Raw genomic sequence first — 18,958 nt, 5'->3', positions numbered from 1 at the left:
TGCGGATGCCCTGCAGGGATGTCAAGTTATTCATATTCTTGCCAATGTGGATTTATTAAATTTCGTGTTGGAAGTATAGCCTATTCCTCTTGAGTCTTCATCTGTCTGTCTGTCTGCCTGCTATGCACACACCCTTGTATTGTGTCAAGTACTCAAATACTATGGATATTATATATATATATATATATATATATATATATATATATATGTATATATAACATTTTGTGTAGGCCTACTTAACAGCTTTTTTTGTTCCCCAGTACAGTGATCTGAAGAAGCCCACACAGTGACTCTAACATTTTTACATAAGCCAGGAGTACTTCCCTAAAATTGCAGATTTTTTTTTTTTTAGGTCATATCCTGAAGCTGTTAACGTATGATGAATTCAGTTCACTTTCAGAAAACCTCTTTAGCTCGCAACAGGTTGTTTCCTGTAATCAAGGGAGTACCTGCTGAGAATGGTGATTAATGCATGGATTCTGTTTATGTAGAGAACTACATGAAACCGCAGGAAGTGTTTCCTCTCGCACCATTTACCCATATTACCAATAACCTTTCAGTGTTTATGTCCCCAGTGTAAAGCAGTCACTCAATAAAAGTCACTTAAAACAGGGCGGCGCAACAAATCCATGTCTTTCAAATCATGTTTCCAAAGAAACACTTAAAATAGTACAATTCTACTACAGCCTGACTGATACATTTATCTTAAAATAACCATCTAGCATTAATTTAATTAAAAAATTAACAGTGCACATTAAGCAACTTGATTTTGTTTAATGTTGACTTACAAAAACATATTAACCTGCTCTGCAAAAATGAAAAAGACAATAAAAATCGGACCAGATTCACCCAATTAACTTAGAACAAGTTCTTAATTTTGTTTTTGAGAGCATGATGTAAGCTGGAGATCAACACTGAAGTCATTTCTGGGGGAGAAACTTGCAGTCACCACAGCTGACACCTGTGTCCAACCTAATTCTCAACAACGTTCTCTTTACCCTAATGCGTTCAGTGCGACCTGAAACGGCTCAGGAGATTTGAAAATGTCGACACCGCTAAACAGCGAGAACAGATTGATGAAGTGATATTTGTTGAGCTGGGCCAATAAATAGGAACCACCGTCACCTCACAAATTCTATTTCAAAGAAGGGTCAGGGAAAATGGGTGGAAAATTATTTGAATTTGTTCTCAAAACAGTGCAAAAAAGTAAAAAAAAACACAATTGTGTAAGCTGTGAATACAGGTGAATGACATTACACAACACACCAGACTCTATTTTTCCCCCCAGGGTATTCCCATTACTACCACCTTATTAAAGATATCTTTCATGCTAGTTTGCCAAGAATCTATAGCCCCAATTCCAGAAATGTTGGGACATTTCTAAAATACAGTAATCATGAATCTGTGATTTGAACCTTTAACTGACAAAAGTGACAAAAGTAGCCTACAAAAAATATATATTTGCAATGTACACATTTTGTAAATATAAAAAAAATTTGAGCTGCAACACACTCCAAAAAAGTTAGGACAGATGCATGAAGTGAAATTTTTACAGAATATTCAAGATAAATTATTTTGAAACAGTACACAAGTAGCAGGCGAACTGGTAATAGGTGAGGGTATCGTGATAGGGTATAAAAGGAGAATCTTAGTTTTTGCCAAGCCACTTTGTGCCATATTACATGAGAGAATTGTCAAACAATACAAACATCACATTTCTCAATGCAAGATTGTCAAATATTTAGCTATTGCATCTAACATCATAATATAAATCTCAGTCGGTGTAGGGAAAGGCAAGAAAACTCTGTTGAATGTGTGTGACCTTTGAGCCCCCAGATGTCATTGTATGAGAAACCATCATGCTAGTGTTAAAAATAGCCATGTGGGCTCTGGCGTACTTTGGAAAACTGTTTTCACTTAAACACTGCATCAAGAAATAGGCCTCATTCTGCACATGCTAATGGTTTCTCAGACACTCTACACCGTACAGTGGATGTGCTTGACTGGCTATCTGCAGTCCAGATCTGTCTCTTATTGAAAATGCATGACCCAACATGAAAAGGAGAATCAGACAACGTCCACTGACTGTTGAGCAGCTGTCTTATATCTGGCAAGTTTGGGCAAATATTCTACTTGCAAAACTGCAACAACTAGTATCCACAATTCCTAAATGATTAAAAACTGTGTTGGGACAGCCATCAAAATCTGTTTATATTTATAAAATATAAATAAGTTGGTCAGTGAAAATTTTGTACATCTTTTCTTTGTACTTTTGTCTGTTAAAGAAAATTAACAAATCGCATTAACGCATTTTTTTATTTTTATTTCCTCTGTTCCTGCCTCAGTCAAAATCTCCTCAAGAACCTGGGATTGTTTAATGGTATTAAACAATATCTAAGCAGTCAACATCTATCTAAAGAAAAAAATAAATAAACAGGAAGTTCTCATCCCACAGGAATTTAGCTGCATAGCACACAAAATTAAAAGGTAAACTGGTCTGCCATGCAGATGCACTACACTGCGTGTGCTCTTCCCATTTAAAATAAATCCACAATAATGTGACGATTGCATGAGGCTGGCAAAGCAAGGCAGGTCTGTTTTCAATATAAAAGTTAGTCTGCAAAAGCAATTAAGGAAAAGGTTTTTCATGTGAGTCCACGTTTATTAATTTAAGGCTTGACACCACCATTCAAAAGTCTTTCATATTTTTATCGACAATATTGTAGAAACAGTAATATTCTGAAATATTACACCTGCTTTTTATTTGAAAAAATTTTACGCCATTTATTCCTGATTGCAAAGCTGAACTTTCAGCATTGTTACTCCAGTCTTCAGTGTCACCTGATACTTCTGAAATCATTCTAATATGCTGATTTGCTGCTCAAGAAACATTTATTATTATTATATAAACAGCTGTGCTGCATTATATTTTGGTGGAAACTTATGTTTTTCTTAATGGTTCTTTAATTAATAGAATGTTCTAAAGAACATATTTGAAACTAAATATCTTTAACTTTATAAATGTCTTTACTTTTGATCAATTGAATATGTCCTTGATGAATAAAAGTATCAATTTCTTTAAAAACAAAACAAAAAAAACCTTACTGACTCCAAACTTTTGAACAGCAGTGAGTCATTATGTTCTGCAAGTGTCAGGAGTAGTTAAACCTGGTTACATTTAAAGGTGTTGCAAAAAAAAAAAAAATGCAAAATTCCATAGCCGTAGCTTATTAGCCGTAGCCATAGCAGATGTACTGTTAACATGCTCATAATGACTGTGAAACACATGAATGAAAAACAAAATTGAAAGAGAAGCACATAACTCAAGTTATAATATATGGCATCTTAAATGAATCTTGCTCAGCACTCACTTCAATAACAAACTCACTAACTGCTCGTAAACATGTCACAAACACCAAAAGGAATCACAAACACTAAGACGAGTAAAAGAAACACCACAGCATAGTAACTTTTGTCATTACACTTTATTGTTTCTTTGCAACATCAGCCATGACCCTTGTCATATCTGGTGAGAATTCTGTAATGCTTCAATGTAACCTGAGATTCAAAAATTACTCCGCTAAGGAGCACTTTGATTCATTTTTGACATAGATTTGACAACGGTTGAACTGTTATTTTCTCCACAATAATAGTTAGAATAATAATAAACGACACTAACAAAAAATGTGAACAGTTCAAGAACAGGTGTTGTGATGGGTGCTAATGATTCTCTTCCCCTACTTAAAAAACAGTGAAAACTGATTTTATAGACAGACTAAATCGAGTATAGGTGAAGGACAAAAACAACAGAAAATCATGTTTAACACTGACCCAAGGCACATCTGCATGGTATGAAATGCTTTGTCTGTTTTCTGTTTTGAGGATCCGGTTTGAGACATTCAAACCTTGGTGGGACACGTTAAAGAGGAAAGCAAGACAAAATGCCTACGCCGCTCAGAAAATTCCCTTCTGGCAGTTCCTTGTACGGGTGTGCATCACTAACTACTAGTCAGCTGTTAAACATGGCTGCTAAACTTGCATGAGAAAATAAAACTGCTTAAGAATAACCCCAAAAATACCATTTAAAAGCTTCAGGGTTGATGGGAAAGCATGGCTACTTTGAGGCAGTCTGAAACTGAACCAGCATTAAGTCAAACATGTACTGCACGTCTGTAGACTTCATATACTACTAAATGTTTCAACACAGTTTGAGATTATATATCAAACACAGTAAAACTAGAAAACTAAATAAGGGTAAAATCACAAAGGAAAAAAAAAACAGAACAAAATATAAGAATCAGAAAAAAAGACTTTAATTTGACTATGATAAAGATTAAATGAAAGAAAAACTTTTTTTTGTATAACCAGTACAGTGGAGGGTTAGTGGATATTGTGTAGCCCTTTAAAAACTACAACAGGACCAATGCAATTCTCAGGGTGTACATGGGCATGTTGCAGTCTGTCAACTTCATTTTTCAAATGATTTATCATTAGGTGAGACATGTCATTTATCACGTAGATTCTGCAGACTTGCAAAAAGAGTGAAATGTCGATGGTTTTATTTCTTTTACTTTATTTAAACTTGAAGTGTGTCTTGCTTTTAAATTACACAAGGGCTCGTTGGATACCTAAAGTCCTCGGAGGCTCAAAAGCCGATTCTGCCTCATTAAGACCCCCAACAAACAACATCAAAAAAACCAACCAAACATCTGACCTTGCAACACCCAAAAAAACTGCGGCTGAACTTCAAGCTATAGCATCATCCGGGATGCCTCGTGGAAAACAGGGTACAGGGAAAGCTGTAGGAAGAGCAGGTTAGTATCTAACATTACATCTGGATTCGGGGTTTGTGAGGATTCCCATCTGGGACAAGCTTTGCATGTCCTTCCTATAAGAAGAGGTGGGAAGGGATGGGGATATGTGGTCAGGAACAGGACGGGTGGGAAGGGATGGGGTCTTCTAGGAGGCTCCGTGGCTCCTTGGAGAGTTCACCTCAATGAACGATGAGCGCTCCAGCAGCGTAACTCACTGAGCTGTCGGACCAGCTTCGGCACTGGCTCGACTGCGCATAGTTTAGGAAAGAGAAGTTCATGTCTATGCCGTTCTTTTTCAGTTCCGCCACGGCCTGGTGGAGTGAGGAGAATCATTGGAGAGTGAAACACTAAAGAGATACTTAACGGTAATCTTAAAAGCTTCATGATGAAAGACTAGACAGCTGGCAAGACATTAGTTGGAGGGGAAAAAAAGACATTAATAAAAGCTCCGCGACTGTTAAGTGCTAGACTAATTACCATGCTTACGGACTAGCCATTATTCACGTTATTTTGCTTCTGCTTTATTGAGTCATCAATGGTTTGCTAAATAAAATGTCCCGGGGGAAATTCATATGAATCATTCATTAAGTACTTACATTTAGAAGAACGCCGATGGGATGGCGACCACAAATAGTATTATGATATTTCTTCAAATAATTGCTAAAGGAGATGGGGTCCAATTGTTCTATAATTCCCATTCCCTAAAAAAAGAAATAAATATGCATATATTTTCACTAACATCAACAAAACTTTCTCATTACTGCCATTAATAATGTGATATATTTTTATTTTTTGCATTAGACATTTGCTGTAGTTTAATTGTACAACACAAAATCATGATAAAAAAATATTTAACTTTCAAAAAGCAAGATGGATTTTCAGTAACAGTAATTAATGGATATTTCCTCGAAGGAGCTCCAGATCAAACGAGATCTTTGTATAGGACATGACCCTACCGAGGCAAAAGTACTTTGCCCAGTTGGTAGGCCTTTAATGAGGTCTTGGTTGCTAAGAACATCTGCTATTTGACACTGTCATGGGTGGAAAGTATTAAAGTCGGTCTTTGAATCACAGACTTCCACGTCAAAGTAACCATAACAATAACTCTGTAGCTTGGAGAAAAATTCCTCACCTTTTTTTTCTAGAACCACCAATAGGATTAGCACATTGTGTATCCCAAAGCAGAATGGGCCACTTGGATGTAAACCTCATATGTCAGACATTAAGTGAGGTACCAGAAGGAAAGGGCATAGAAATTGGTTTACCATTTTGTCGAGGTGCTCGATAGATCTGTAGATCTCCCCTTGACTTTCATCGTAGTAGGTGTAACGGAAACGTTGACCTGCAGAATAGACGAAAAGAGTTCAAATTAATCATTTAACCAAAGGAGGCACCAAAAAAAAAAACTCCATCTGGGATATTTGTACGAGTTCCTACCTATGTAGAGCATTTCAAAACACTCACTTAAGTTACAAGGTTTATTTCCGTTTGGATGCTGCCAAGTCTAAGCAGGCAGCTTGTGTTTCTGACAAGTCCAGCACATTGACGATTCTCCGAAGAGAATGTCTGTGTCCCGAGATGAGGTGGGTGAGAAATGAAAGCATGCATATCTTCCTTAACAGATAACATGCTGCTTTCGTTATCATTAATTTGAGCGACACTTGATTTAGGGCGGTTTGCTATACCAAACTAATATCATGCCCTCACACTCCACTCTTATGATTATTGGAATACATAATACATTTTGAAAATAAATAAATAAATAATTTATATATAATAATTGGAAATTGTATAAAGTTTGTGTTAAGTGTTGCTTTTCGTATTATATGCAAACATACGCACATATGTTACTGTTACATGCATGTTGCTTACAACAAAATTGGTGTTTTTTTTTCACAAAAAATATTGGGTCACACTTTAGATTAGGGTCTAATTCTCACTATTAACTATGACTTTTGCCTCAAACTCCTAATTACTGCTTATCAATAGTTAGTAAGGTAGTTAAGTTTAGGTATTGTGTAGGATTAAGGGATGTAGAATATGGTCATGGAGGATAAGGCATTAATATGTGCTTTATTAGTACTAATAAACAGCCAATATCCTAGTAATATGCATGCTAATAACCAACTAGTTAATAGTGAGAATTGGACCCTAAACTAAAGTGTTACCAAAAATTGCTACACGCAAACGAGACCTACCAAAATCATTTGAATAATCAATAATATATCCAATGCGCTGACCTGTGCCAGAACTAAAGGACTAGTCGGTGCAAACCCTTGTATATTTACTGCTGAAAAGATGTCAGCATTTGTCAGGAGTACATTTCATTTCAACTAACAGGAAATTCTTCACCGATTACTGACTGTAATTGATATTGGCTAGTTTCCGTTTTTTGACAGTTGAAAAATTTAAGTGTGTGAGTGGACACAAACCCCAGTGGCAAAAGTCAGAGGAGATGATGAAGAGATTGGAGGGGTCAGCCAGGTATTTGCTTAGCAGCTTGCCATATTCCTGTTCTTTAGATTCACTCAGAGCTCCCACCAGCACAGGAACAATGCTGAATTCATCTTTATGGCTGTTTATGAGAAACAAAGCACAGCAGAGAATCATTTGTCAAGACCCAGATGGAGATTTGACATCTGCATGTTTATTAAAATTATTTTTGCATCACTCATTAAAACAGTGGCCATGCCAAATCAATAGCTCTGCAAGGGTTTTCATTCAACCAAATTTCTAAGGTGAGAATATAATGTGGAGGATTTTTTTTTTTACATATTACAGTTGCTCAGCAACTAATTGCTCTGCTTGGAAAAAAATACCAAATGTCTAATCAAACAAATTGAGGGGATGTTATCTTTCCTATGCCCACATATTGTAATGTTTTAATGGCATAACAGAAGTGGTTGGTGGCTTCTGCATTAATAATAATAAAAAAAAAAGTTTAAAAAAATAACAGAACATCCATCACTGCAAACTAATTAGGAGGTACAGCACTAGGTAAACAGATCCTGACAACATAATTAGTGGATCTGGCAGAGATGAATGAGCATTAGAGTGGGACTATGGGTCAATAATGCTGCTCATGCTTCTGCATAGAAATGAGGTGAAACCTTGATAGATACTTGCCAAATGTAAAAAACAGGTACACTGAGGAAACCACAGAAAACTATACCAAATATCACGCATTTTTCATGAACGCAACATTGACACAATGTTAAAAAGCAAAGGGTGAGACTTTTGTAGTTTATAAAACCGATGATGATGTTAAATATGTACAGTACCACTAATATTCTTGGTTCCTTCAAAGAAATCACTTACATTTTAGATTTTTATCCAGACAGAAGTTATGGTAACACTTTAGTTTAGGGTCCAATTCTCACTATTAACAAGTTGCTTATTATCATGCATATTACTAGGATATTGGCTGTTTATTAGTACTTATAAATCACATATTAATGCCTTATTCTGCAGGACCATATTCTACATCATATTCTGCATCATTAATCCTACGCAACACCAAAACCTAACTACCTTACGAACTATTAATAAGCAGTAATTAGAAGTTTATTGAGGCAAAAGGTTTAATTAATAGTGGTATTGGACCCTAATCTAAAATGTGACCAAAGTTCTATACACTACTAAACAGTGCAAAGCATTCATGACACGAGAAATCTAATATTCTTTGATCGTTTGACATATAAGACGAGGTCTTTGTACCATTTAAGCATCCTGCAGTTTTTTTATCATTTAAAACTTCATCCTCATTATAAATAAAAAAAATTATGTAATCAAGCTCCAAAGACGATATACATTTGCATATGACTGCCTCTATAGCAAGACATCAGTAAATAGTTATAAATCATCGCAATATAGGTCTAGTGGTCGGCCGATATGGGTTTTTTGATGGCCGATATCTTAGAGAGCAGGGTGGCCGATGGCCGATATAAAGCCGTATATATATATATATATATATATATATATATATATATATATATATATATATATACACACATACACACACATATACATATATGTGTGTGTATATATATATATATATATATATATATACACACACACTTTATATTTATATAAATCAATATTTAATAACTGTCACTTGCCCGTATACGGGCAACCGAAATTTACTTCAAAATATTACTATTAAATCCTAATTTAATCATGACAAACTATATATCGTTGGAATGGTCTAAGACTCCTGAATAGATATTTTAGCGCTGTTTTTTTCTTACAAATTTTGTATGAACAGTAATATATGAATTTATGACAAGAGTGCACCTCAAAAAATCGACGTCATTACAGGAGTTTCTGACCTTTGTCACAAAAAGTCGACGTACACACTTTTAATAATTGAAACTTTGTTTTTTTAATGCTAAAAGTTCATAATAAAACATAATCTAGTATTTGTCAATAAAAAAAGATAAAATTATATTTTAAAAAGTAAAGTAAAAAGTCCCCTAAAAAGTATATTATATATTATATATATATATATATATATATCATTTTTTATTATTATTATATCACATATTTTAGTAGTTATCATAAATTAGGTATCATTTGAAAGCTTACGAACTCAGAATTCATCCTGTAAAAACGTTTTGAAATTGGACGTTGCGTTACCATAGAAACGGTATTTTTTTATTAGCCCCTCCCCTTTTGGGCATCATCTTTCATAATTTATTATCAAAAATGTTCTAATCTTGACAAAACACATATTGTCAGAAAGGTCTGAGTCTCAAGGTTCCATATTTAGTGACAGAAGTGATATTTGGATAGAAATGTATTAATTTGTTATGGCAGAATGCATACAATTAAATTCAATGGAATGCAATGGCACCCGGTGGCTATTTTTGGTATAACGCCTAAACAAAATCTCATGGGAACTTCAATTTTTGTGATATCAACTTTAAATTTGGAACACAACTTGGTTAGATATATAGCTTTCATTTTTTAGTAATTTTAAAGTAAAAAATATTTTGTAAAATATTTATTTTATATTAAAAAAAATATATTAATAAAGTATATTTGATTTACTGTAAATTTTAACTTCCATAACTTTTTCATACTTTAATTTTTTGAAGTGCTTTCACTTCGGTAATAATCTGCTGATTGTTTTCTTTAAAACAAGACCAAACTTAGGTCTATATTCCAAAACATTCTTGAATTACAACCATTTAGGTTTGTATACTGCATTTTAATGTCAATTATCAAAAGGGGGATGACAGCTAAGGGGTTAATAAATATTTAAAAATCTTTAAATTAAAAAAAAAAATTCAAAATCGCTAATTTTACATACAGCACACAGTGAAAACGACATGAATATGAAACAGTGGGCCACTGGATATAGCACAGCATATTTTAAAATGAAGGATTTAAAGTGTTTCGATCGCGTCTCCTGTGAAGCTGATCTTCTGTTCGCATTCACTCGCTGCGCACGGACCGTCACTCGCAGGAACACGTTTATGCAGGCTACCAATGCACACTTCACAAGATATCACAGCTGGATTCAATTAAATCTGCAAGGTTTGTGAAATTTAATGTTTATTAGATATTCAGAGATTTGTTTAAATGATGTAGATGCGCATTTGCTGAATGTTGACGGTAAATGAGAAAGTATTTTAGGCTGATTGTTTGCCTTTTCGGTTACAAATAATATAAAAGCAAACGTATTACTTTTCCGCATACCATTTACTTTCTTAGACCAGTTCTGTAGCCAACGGTTCTGCCAAACAAAGTATTAGATCTGTCTGACAGAGATCGTAAACTAATGAAGACGGAGAATGTGAGTGAGCGCTGTGTGATCAGATTCAGGCGCTGCCGTTCTCTTCTCAGGTCAGGTGCTGGTGTTCTCAGCGCCGCCCGTCAGTGTTGCCAGATCTCGCGAGACAAATAAGCAACCAGGCCCGTGAAAACAAGCCCAAAACAAGCGACTTTTTCTCATAGACAGTAAATAGCTTTTTCTACGGAGCCCCCCTAGGTTCCGGGAAGAGAAAAATAAATAAACTGTGTGCACGGTTTTACAATCCGTGGGGACGGATAGTTTTAAACTCTGGGTACAGATTGTCAATTTACATACATGTGGACATATTGGTAAACTGTGCCCAGTTTTGTAAAACTGTGCACACGGTACAGTTTATTTTTCTTCTGTAATGAAGCTTGGCTGTCCATCTAGTGAAAAATTTTGGTACTGCGGCCAAATAAAATCTTACTGAAAGCTCATTTTTTTGAGATATAAACCTAAAATTTGGAACACAACTTCTTCAGAATTTTGGCTTACATTTTCTTGCAGTTTTAGAGTAAAATGTATTTTGTAATATATATATTTTATATAAAATATAAATTATTATATTTTTTCATTGTTCATTTTCATAAACTCAAACTTGTATAACTTTTTTTCTGTTTCACTTGCATAATTTCATAATACTTCACTTCAACAATAATCTGGCAAATGTCTTCTTTAAAACAAGACCAACCCTAGGTCTATATTCCAAATCATTCTTGAATTACAACCATTTAAGTTTGAATAGTGATTTTCATGTCTATGCGAAAAAAGGGGGAGTGACAGTTAAAGGGTTAAACGATATTAAACTATAATATCTATATCTAGAATATCTAAAATATTATTAATATATAAAAACTCTCCTACAGTCCAGTCACCATCAGTCGCGACTCGCACGTATTTTCATTTAAACGTCACTCACTGACGTTTTCCTAACCAGAAAAAAAACCGATTGCCCTGATCTGCCTCTGATTGGCCAGTACTCATTGCCATCTGGGTCAGAGCCAATTAGAAGCAGGATGTGGGTGGGAAAAAACTCTGTATAGGGAAAGGGGAGAGACAGAGGGAACAGGCAAGACAAACTCCTACGTTTAAATAACAGAAAATATCTGCTTGACAACGAGCTGAGAACAAGCCCAAATAAGCAACTACACTTTCGAAACAAGCCCAAAAAAACCACGACCCGCGACTACCAATATTTGTAAGCGACTTTACAGAAAAACAAGCCCAAAGTCGCTTATAATAAGCGGACTTGGCAACACTGCCGCCCGTCAAAATAAAAGTCTGCAGCGCCGTCAAAATAAAAGTCCCGCTTCCAAAACATCGGCCAATCAGAAAAACTTATAGGCTGATGCCGATATTTTAAAAAAGCCAAATATCGGCCTATATATCGGCCGTGGCGATATATCGGTCGACCACTACATAGGTCCCACCCACTGGCGTTCAGTCACTTAAAACCAGCATGAAATGGAAGTTGCGAGTCTTTTCTTGCCTATTGTGAGGTATATCTGAGTGAAACAACTTCTAGAAACAATGTAGGGCAAACAAGAAATATATATATGTGTGTGTGTATATATAAATATATTCAAATGTATAAATTCTTCGCAGAATCTTATGTATTCAAGGGATAGTTCATGTTGTGCCAAGCCTGTATGACTGACTGTCTTCAGTGGAACACAAAAGAAGATATTTTGAAGAATGTTTCAACGGCTTTTATCCATATAATTAAAGTCAATAGGTTTCAAAACAACACACTGAAACACCAGTGACTTTGTGTTCCACAGAAGAAAGAAATGCATACAGTTTGTCATCAGGGTGACTTAATAATGACAGAATGTTCTGTTTTGGATGAACTGTTCCTTTAACAGTCCAGATGAAGATGTTCATTGTCTGGTTGTTACCTCTCCATGGCTTTAGCGGTATAAGGCAGGTGCATCTCAATGCTGTGTTCATCTTCGTCTGTCTGCAGACTCATCCTCTCAAACATGCCCGTTTTCCACAGATCAGCATAAACTGCGTAAGAGAGAAACGGGGGGATTTAAAGCCCTTGTGTTTTCACTAAAAGGCTTTCATTGAGGAGTTACAAACAGAACAGGTACTTTATGATAATTACACAAACCCTCATTAACATGAACACCATGAAATAAAAAGATTATCCCTTATATTTCTGTGTTGCACATTTGTCATGATTATAGTAAAAGACAACAGCTATTAGAAAACTATTGCGTAATAACAAATATAGTCATTTACAAGTTGAAAATGTTGCAATCACTTCTGCAATGCTCAGTTCGAGAGCAAATGAGCCAGAAGTAAAAACAATCTGGGTGAACACCTTTCTGTGCCTTCTTATTCAATCCGTATTTAATCCTCCCAAGGTTTCTGTTTTGAGACTGGGCAGGGAGGAAATGAGATACCTTACCCTTCTGGTCGATCCTCAGGTCATACAGTGGCGTTCTGTAGACCTCGGCGGGGGAGAGGGCACAGCGAGACAGCGGCACATGGTGAGAGGGGCCGAGAATGAACACCCTCCGACTGATGAATAAGAGAGTGCTGCGGTTACCTCTCTCCCCACGGCAAACTCAACATTACGGCTACTTCCAGAGAATTTAAAGAAGCTCTGATGACAGGAGGAACACTTACGTGATTGAGGGGTCCACCTGCTTGTAGGCGTGAGCGGCACACGCGCCGCAGTAGGTGTAGCCAGCGTGCCTGCAAAAGACAGTTGTTTAAGAAAACAAAAACGCAACGGAAACTGAAGCAAAAAAGATGTATGTCTGGTTTGACTCCACATACGGTGCTATTATGGCTCTAGCTGGACCCACTGTAGATTGTGCTTGAGATAACCAGCCCTCAAGTTGTGCGTTAAGCTGGGATCCTAAATGCAAAAATAGAAGAAAACCTTATCAGCAAATATGAGAGATACAGACATAATTTGACAGCTTGGACAACTCAGCAAGGATGTAGTTTGTACGGTACCATTCTCAATTTGTAGAAATAATTTTATTCAATCAACAGAAGTATTACAAGTCTCCCTTTACAATCTACAACATTAAATGTAAGGGTGAAACCCACAAAATCTGTCAAGACAATGTTCAAGATCTACAAGATGAGAGGGGTGAGTGCTTTGATTGGACCACAATATTCAAGGCAGTAAGAAAATTTATGCCCATTTAGGACAATCGTGCCGTGATTTTTTTATGCATTGTATCCATGACAAATATTGTTTAGAATAAGTGATCATGTAGAAATAAAAAGAAATAAATAAAAACAGCAGTATAAAAATCCGCTTGATTGTCATTAAGCATTATTTTCATCCCTAATTTCCATTGGGTTAATAAAAAAAAAAAAACAATAATCAAATTACTGCAATGCAGTAAAAAATTTATATTATTTAATATTCATTCATCATAGTATCACCTCAGTACCACAACATGCTAAACAATTTTATAATAAAGTATTCACCTGTGGATTACTCTACTTCAATCGTTCAAACAAAAATGAATTAATAGCTAAAATTGCTGTCCTGAATGTTGATTTCAGCAATATTTCAGTCTCAGACGGTGTCATTGTCCCAATTCTAATGAAATTCTTGTTCTGACAGGACAAGATTACAGTTATGAGAACCAGTGAACAGATGAACTTCAGCTGATTCTGTGAAAGGCATAGCAACAATATAACCAAATTTAACAGTTGTTGTTAATCAAATCTCTAAAATATAATGAATCATACTAATATCACGAATTATGTTCCCAAGAGTATCTTAATATTTATTAATGTGCAAATTTATTCATTTTAGTGTTGGATTTTAATGGCTGATGGGGACACCAATATCTACAGTAATGTTTTTATATAATATAGTGTAATGACAGTCAAAATTTGAAGTTAGTAGTGTAAGCCATTACATTATTTATTAGTTATTATTATACATTAGACATTTTAGGTAATATAATCTGACTACTTTTTGATTACTTTCAAATTACTTTTGACCTAACTCCTTTAACACATTGAACTGAATAGGATAATTTTGTACCATAATGATATAAAAATACAAAGAGAAAGAAATATATTTTTTATCATTGTATATTTTTTATCAACATAAAGTGCATTAAACATTGTCAGTTTTTATAAATCATAAAAAAGTCTAATTAAAATAAATAATTTTAAAATAATGAAAATTACAATAAAACGGTGTTTGAAAGACAAATGGCTTCCAAAGACATAGTAATACATGGTTAAATGAATTACTGAGTGATAATTCAAATAATAATACATGTTTTCATAAGGAGTTTGATATGCAATGTTACAATGTTGAGAAAACACTCCTTAAAAGTGAAATGATTTCAGTAAATCCAGCAGTCAAATGCTTTGTGGCCTTTCAATTTGCCATGCAATTATAGACACTTGACTAGTGGCTGGTCGGTGTGTGTAATTTTACAAAACTAGGAGACTTTCTGATGCGATAATTTTTTTTAGAAAGAAAAAAATGCCATTATGTGAATATGTAACCAATAAAAAAAGCAACTGTAGGCTGATTGCAAGTATTTTAAGATGTAATATAATCTAATTTCAAGCACTATTTTTGAAATCTGATTATGTAACCTAGATTAACTGTAATCAGTTACTACCCAGCACAGAGAGACAGAGACAGAGACAGAGAGAGAGAGAGAGAGAGAGAGAGAGAGAGAGAGAGAGAGAGAGAGAGAGAGAGAGAGAGAATTTAATGACAACAAATGTGACATTTTATTTAATTTCATACAATACAAAAAATATTTTATAATAATAATAATATTGAGGGGGGGGGGGGGTGTTCATTGACAACATTGTCTGTACATTTTCAATCTGTCACCTTTTTATTGGCTAATTGGATGATCATGATCTAAAAACATGATCTAAAAACTGTCACTGAAGACATAATAACCTAAGGATGTTTATAGTAGTGTATGCCACAGTAACTCTGTATGTGGGAATACATCAACAAAACATAAGGACCCACAAATAAATTACATTAGTTATTATTTGCTGGAAATAGACCTTCTAGAATACACATGCAAAAGCATGGTGTTTTTTTTTTTGGACAAAACAAGATCTCTAAATATGTTGGCAGCTTGCAGAACACATGTCATCATGTAAAAACCAGCAGACTGCAGATTTCTGTACAGTATAAATATATGTGATCTAGTGTGTGTGTGTGTGTGTGTGTGTGTGTGTGTGTGTGTGTGTGTGTGTGTGTGTGTGTGTGTGTGTGTGTGTGTGTGTGTGTGTGTGTGACTGGGCGTTTATGTCAAGCATCCTTTGTTACTGCATGAGAGAGAGAAAAAAAACATCATCGGCCATCTAAAGACTTTCATGTGCTGACTGTGCTTACTGTATTTGCTGGAATGGAACTGGACAACTAAAGGCTGACCGATATAACAATAAACAGTATCACTTGACATCAGTATTAAGGAAACATAGGGTTTGATTCTCCATGAAAACATAGCTGTCATGTACATATTATGTATATGAACTTCATCAAATAGCTTTAGCGGTTAGCAGGGTCAATCCAGTCTTCTGAATTGCGTCAGTTTCTCTATCTGGATTTACTGATCCGGCAAAGTAGGGCTGGGTAAAGTTAGTGTGGATGCTATATTAATCTGTGGTATTACTTTGTGTAGTTGGTGTGTATAAGAGGAGATTCTCTCTCTCACACACACACACACACACAAACACACGCTATAGGCTAACCCGCTAAACTGCTGGCCTGTTTTTGTTCTCGGCTGCTGGTACACAGAGAAGCTACACACAATAGAGACACAAAAATACACAACAACAACAACAGGCAAATATGAAAAAAAAAAAAAAACAAGAGTCTGGTCGATATAAAAAATTTGCCATGAATTTAAATGCAAGTGATTTTAGTTTACTCCCTGAAAAGCAGAAATAATTATTCAAAAGTATTTCTAATATATAAACTAATTAATGAAATGGCAATTTATATGACGGCAAAGTAAATGCCGCACTTTTGTTTACAGAATTAGAAGAATTGGGATGCAGAATTTTATAGTACATTTTAACTAAATTAAGCTAACATGTTTTAGTTTGCATTTAAAACAAAGCCAGTTCGTTTTTTAAAAAGATGTCAACTCAGGAAAAAGGTATAAATGTAAAGAAACGCGTCCTGTGGTCATTAAACAATTTTAATCTCGGCTATTTAATAATTCCCAGCTGATCGCACAGGCTGTGACAAAGAACTTCGTGAGCTGCCTATCTAGGCAGCATTTTTGGCTATCATAGGAGCGTGCTGAAAATCCAAGTTATGCTGTCTATGTAGGCTGCTCACCAGGTTTTGAGACACTGCCAGACACACACACACACACACACACACACATTTGTGTTAAGCAGGACACCGGACCTCAGGCCCGGGCCGCTGTCTCTCTGGCTCTACCTGAGGCCGTGTACCAGCTGCCGGCGTGGCTCGCTTCTCTGCACACCATCCGGTTCGACATCTTGGTGCCCGCGCCGCCTATCTTGGTCCAATAAAACCTTGTCGGTGGGGAAAGAATGAACTAAAAACACTAGGAAAATATGCTAGCCCCAAAGTATCTGCCTGTGCTGAAGCTGCGTGCCCAAAGAAGGAGTATTTTATATCTTGATATAAATGCTATACATATGAGTGACAATACACTGAAATATATAAAGAGGTTGATAGTCTAGCTGTGAAGAACAAAGATCCAACCAGTTCATCCGCTCGCTGCCAAGTTTGTCTGTGTTATCCGGATGGGCTGATTTGGCCCATGTCGGCTTCCGTTCCGTCAGAAAAACTGGGCGGGGAGAGTTGATTGACTGACTAAAGCAATAGATTGATTGGTCGATGGAGATTAAAGGCGTGTCCAAGAGGATGCATATGTAGATAACGCTTTGATTATTGGATAGCTCATGTGTTTGGCTGAGACTCATTGGCGGAAAACCTATGTGGGCGTGGACTCGCAGACGTTTTGTTGCTAAAAGCACCATTCAACATTTGTAACGTTCAAATAGGATTAAATACATTTTGTGTTGAAGAAATGTTTTGTTTTTGTCGTGAAACGACAGAAGAGTCATAGAATATGTCATTTGTTTCATCGTTGTCAAATTGTACTAAAAAAATTGGAAATTTTTAATATCTATTTTCTATAACTTTATGTTTGTTATTGTGAATATGATAAAATTATTGACAACATGCTCAAATGTATACTTTTATATTCACAAATGTGTAAATGTTGTGAGCTTATATTAAGGTAATATACAATATCTTAACCAGCCAAATTTCATGTTTTATATATTATTTTACAAAAAATAGCCTGTTAATCTTTGACGTTTTCTTACTATTAAAGTTTTCTTTTTGCTTTAATGTATTACAAGTGCCTCAGTCATCAGAAAATTATTTCTCTACACTTAGATGTTTTACCTTGGACCGAAGAGCACCCAAATCAAACTCAAAAGGAATGGAGCACGCCATTCATCTTGAATCTAAACATGCTTTAATTTATTGTTTTATGATTTTTCTTGTATAATTGTTCATTGTGACTTAATTTCAATGTGCATTGACTGACTGACTGACTGCAGTTTACCACCAGAGGGCATTATTGCATAGAAGATTAATTCCCTTTTTAAACTAATACTGTGTTTCCAACTTTACGGTTTCCAACAATAAGTCTGTGTTAGTTGGGCCGTTTGTGTAAATACAAAATCAGAGGCTACAGATCTGCTGCGCTACGAATACGAATCCAAGTAGAATCAACCTGTCAACTCTTCAGTTATATTGTTCTTCATGTAAGACTTTAACAACGTGAATTGTTATTATAGACATTAAAAAATATTTGGAATAAGCCAGAAACACAAAAATTCCAACAAATCTACAGTGTCGTATCAGCATGTTTTTTTTCACTGTACACTGACTAAATCACAAATTAATACATTTTTGAAAATCGCCTGAACAAACCGTACAAACGTTAGGAATTGTCCCTTCTGGTGTGCCGTCCCGAAAAGATCCCGTTTCCAAAGCAACAAAGACGCAATTGCTACTGGATCAGAGGCCAAAAACTGAAATGCACGAATGTTTGAACTTCAGTTATATATGATTAAACCATATGCATGGTCTCATTCGTAATACTTAACCAGCAAACGCAATTTACTTTCAGGTGAGTGATGAACGGAATAAACGTACTTTTGAAGCTGATGTCATTGGCACTTTCCATGAATTAAGTGTTAACGTTACAAAACACGACCTATAACCATAGCCTATAACTCAAAAAACGTAACTGTTAGAGCTAAGTTAGTTTTCAACAAATTGTAAGTGAAAGCAGGTTTTGAGTTTTTAAAGAGTAAATTA

The 18,958-nt window shown here is 35.4% G+C and overlaps 2 protein-coding genes across 6 annotated transcripts in view; one reads left to right on the top strand and one right to left on the bottom strand.

Moving 5' to 3' along the window:
- Positions 1–3,466: 3,466 nt before the first annotated feature.
- Positions 3,467–17,406, bottom strand: memo1 (mediator of cell motility 1). Its single transcript, XM_077236554.1, has 10 exons — positions 17,324–17,406; positions 17,033–17,130; positions 13,402–13,483; positions 13,249–13,317; positions 13,028–13,140; positions 12,510–12,621; positions 7,247–7,389; positions 6,080–6,156; positions 5,411–5,515; positions 3,467–5,125 (listed from the first exon to the last, which is right to left on the bottom strand). The coding sequence occupies exons 1-10, from the start codon at positions 17,329–17,331 to the stop codon at positions 4,994–4,996; spliced, it is 939 nt and encodes a 312-aa protein (XP_077092669.1). The 5' UTR covers positions 17,332–17,406; the 3' UTR covers positions 3,467–4,993.
- Positions 17,407–18,620: 1,214 nt separating this feature from the next.
- The window catches only part of wdr27 (WD repeat domain 27), a 79,444-nt gene continuing 79,106 nt past the window's right edge, over positions 18,621–18,958 (top strand). For 3 of the 5 annotated variants that reach the window (XM_077236586.1, XM_077236585.1, XM_077236587.1), the window contains exon 1: positions 18,650–18,767. The gene's annotated coding sequence lies outside the window, so the exon portion shown is untranslated. Of the gene's footprint in view, positions 18,768–18,958 lie in introns of all 5 variants that reach the window. The other 2 variants (XM_077236584.1, XM_077236583.1) reach the window with 1 other exon arrangement.

The sequence above is a fragment of the Siphateles boraxobius genome, unplaced genomic scaffold, assembly GCF_051911475.1.
Source record: "Siphateles boraxobius isolate OS27281-9 unplaced genomic scaffold, OSU_SipBor_1 20, whole genome shotgun sequence".
In the NCBI taxonomy this organism is placed as follows: Eukaryota; Metazoa; Chordata; class Actinopteri; order Cypriniformes; family Leuciscidae; genus Siphateles; species Siphateles boraxobius.
Note: the sequence above shows the minus strand (reverse complement) of the source record. Positions and strands in the feature narration are given on the sequence as shown.

What these genes read in the sequence shown, in the direction of transcription:
- memo1 (XM_077236554.1), bottom strand. An exon ending in CAGCTGGTACACGGCCTCAG is followed by an intron (nt 13,484 to 17,032) that starts GTAGAGCCAGAG and finishes TTTTGCATTTAG; the next exon opens with GATCCCAGCTTAACGCACAA. An exon ending in TCGAGCACCTCGACAAAATG is followed by an intron (nt 5,516 to 6,079) that starts GTAAACCAATTT and finishes TTCTTTTTTTAG; the next exon opens with GGAATGGGAATTATAGAACA.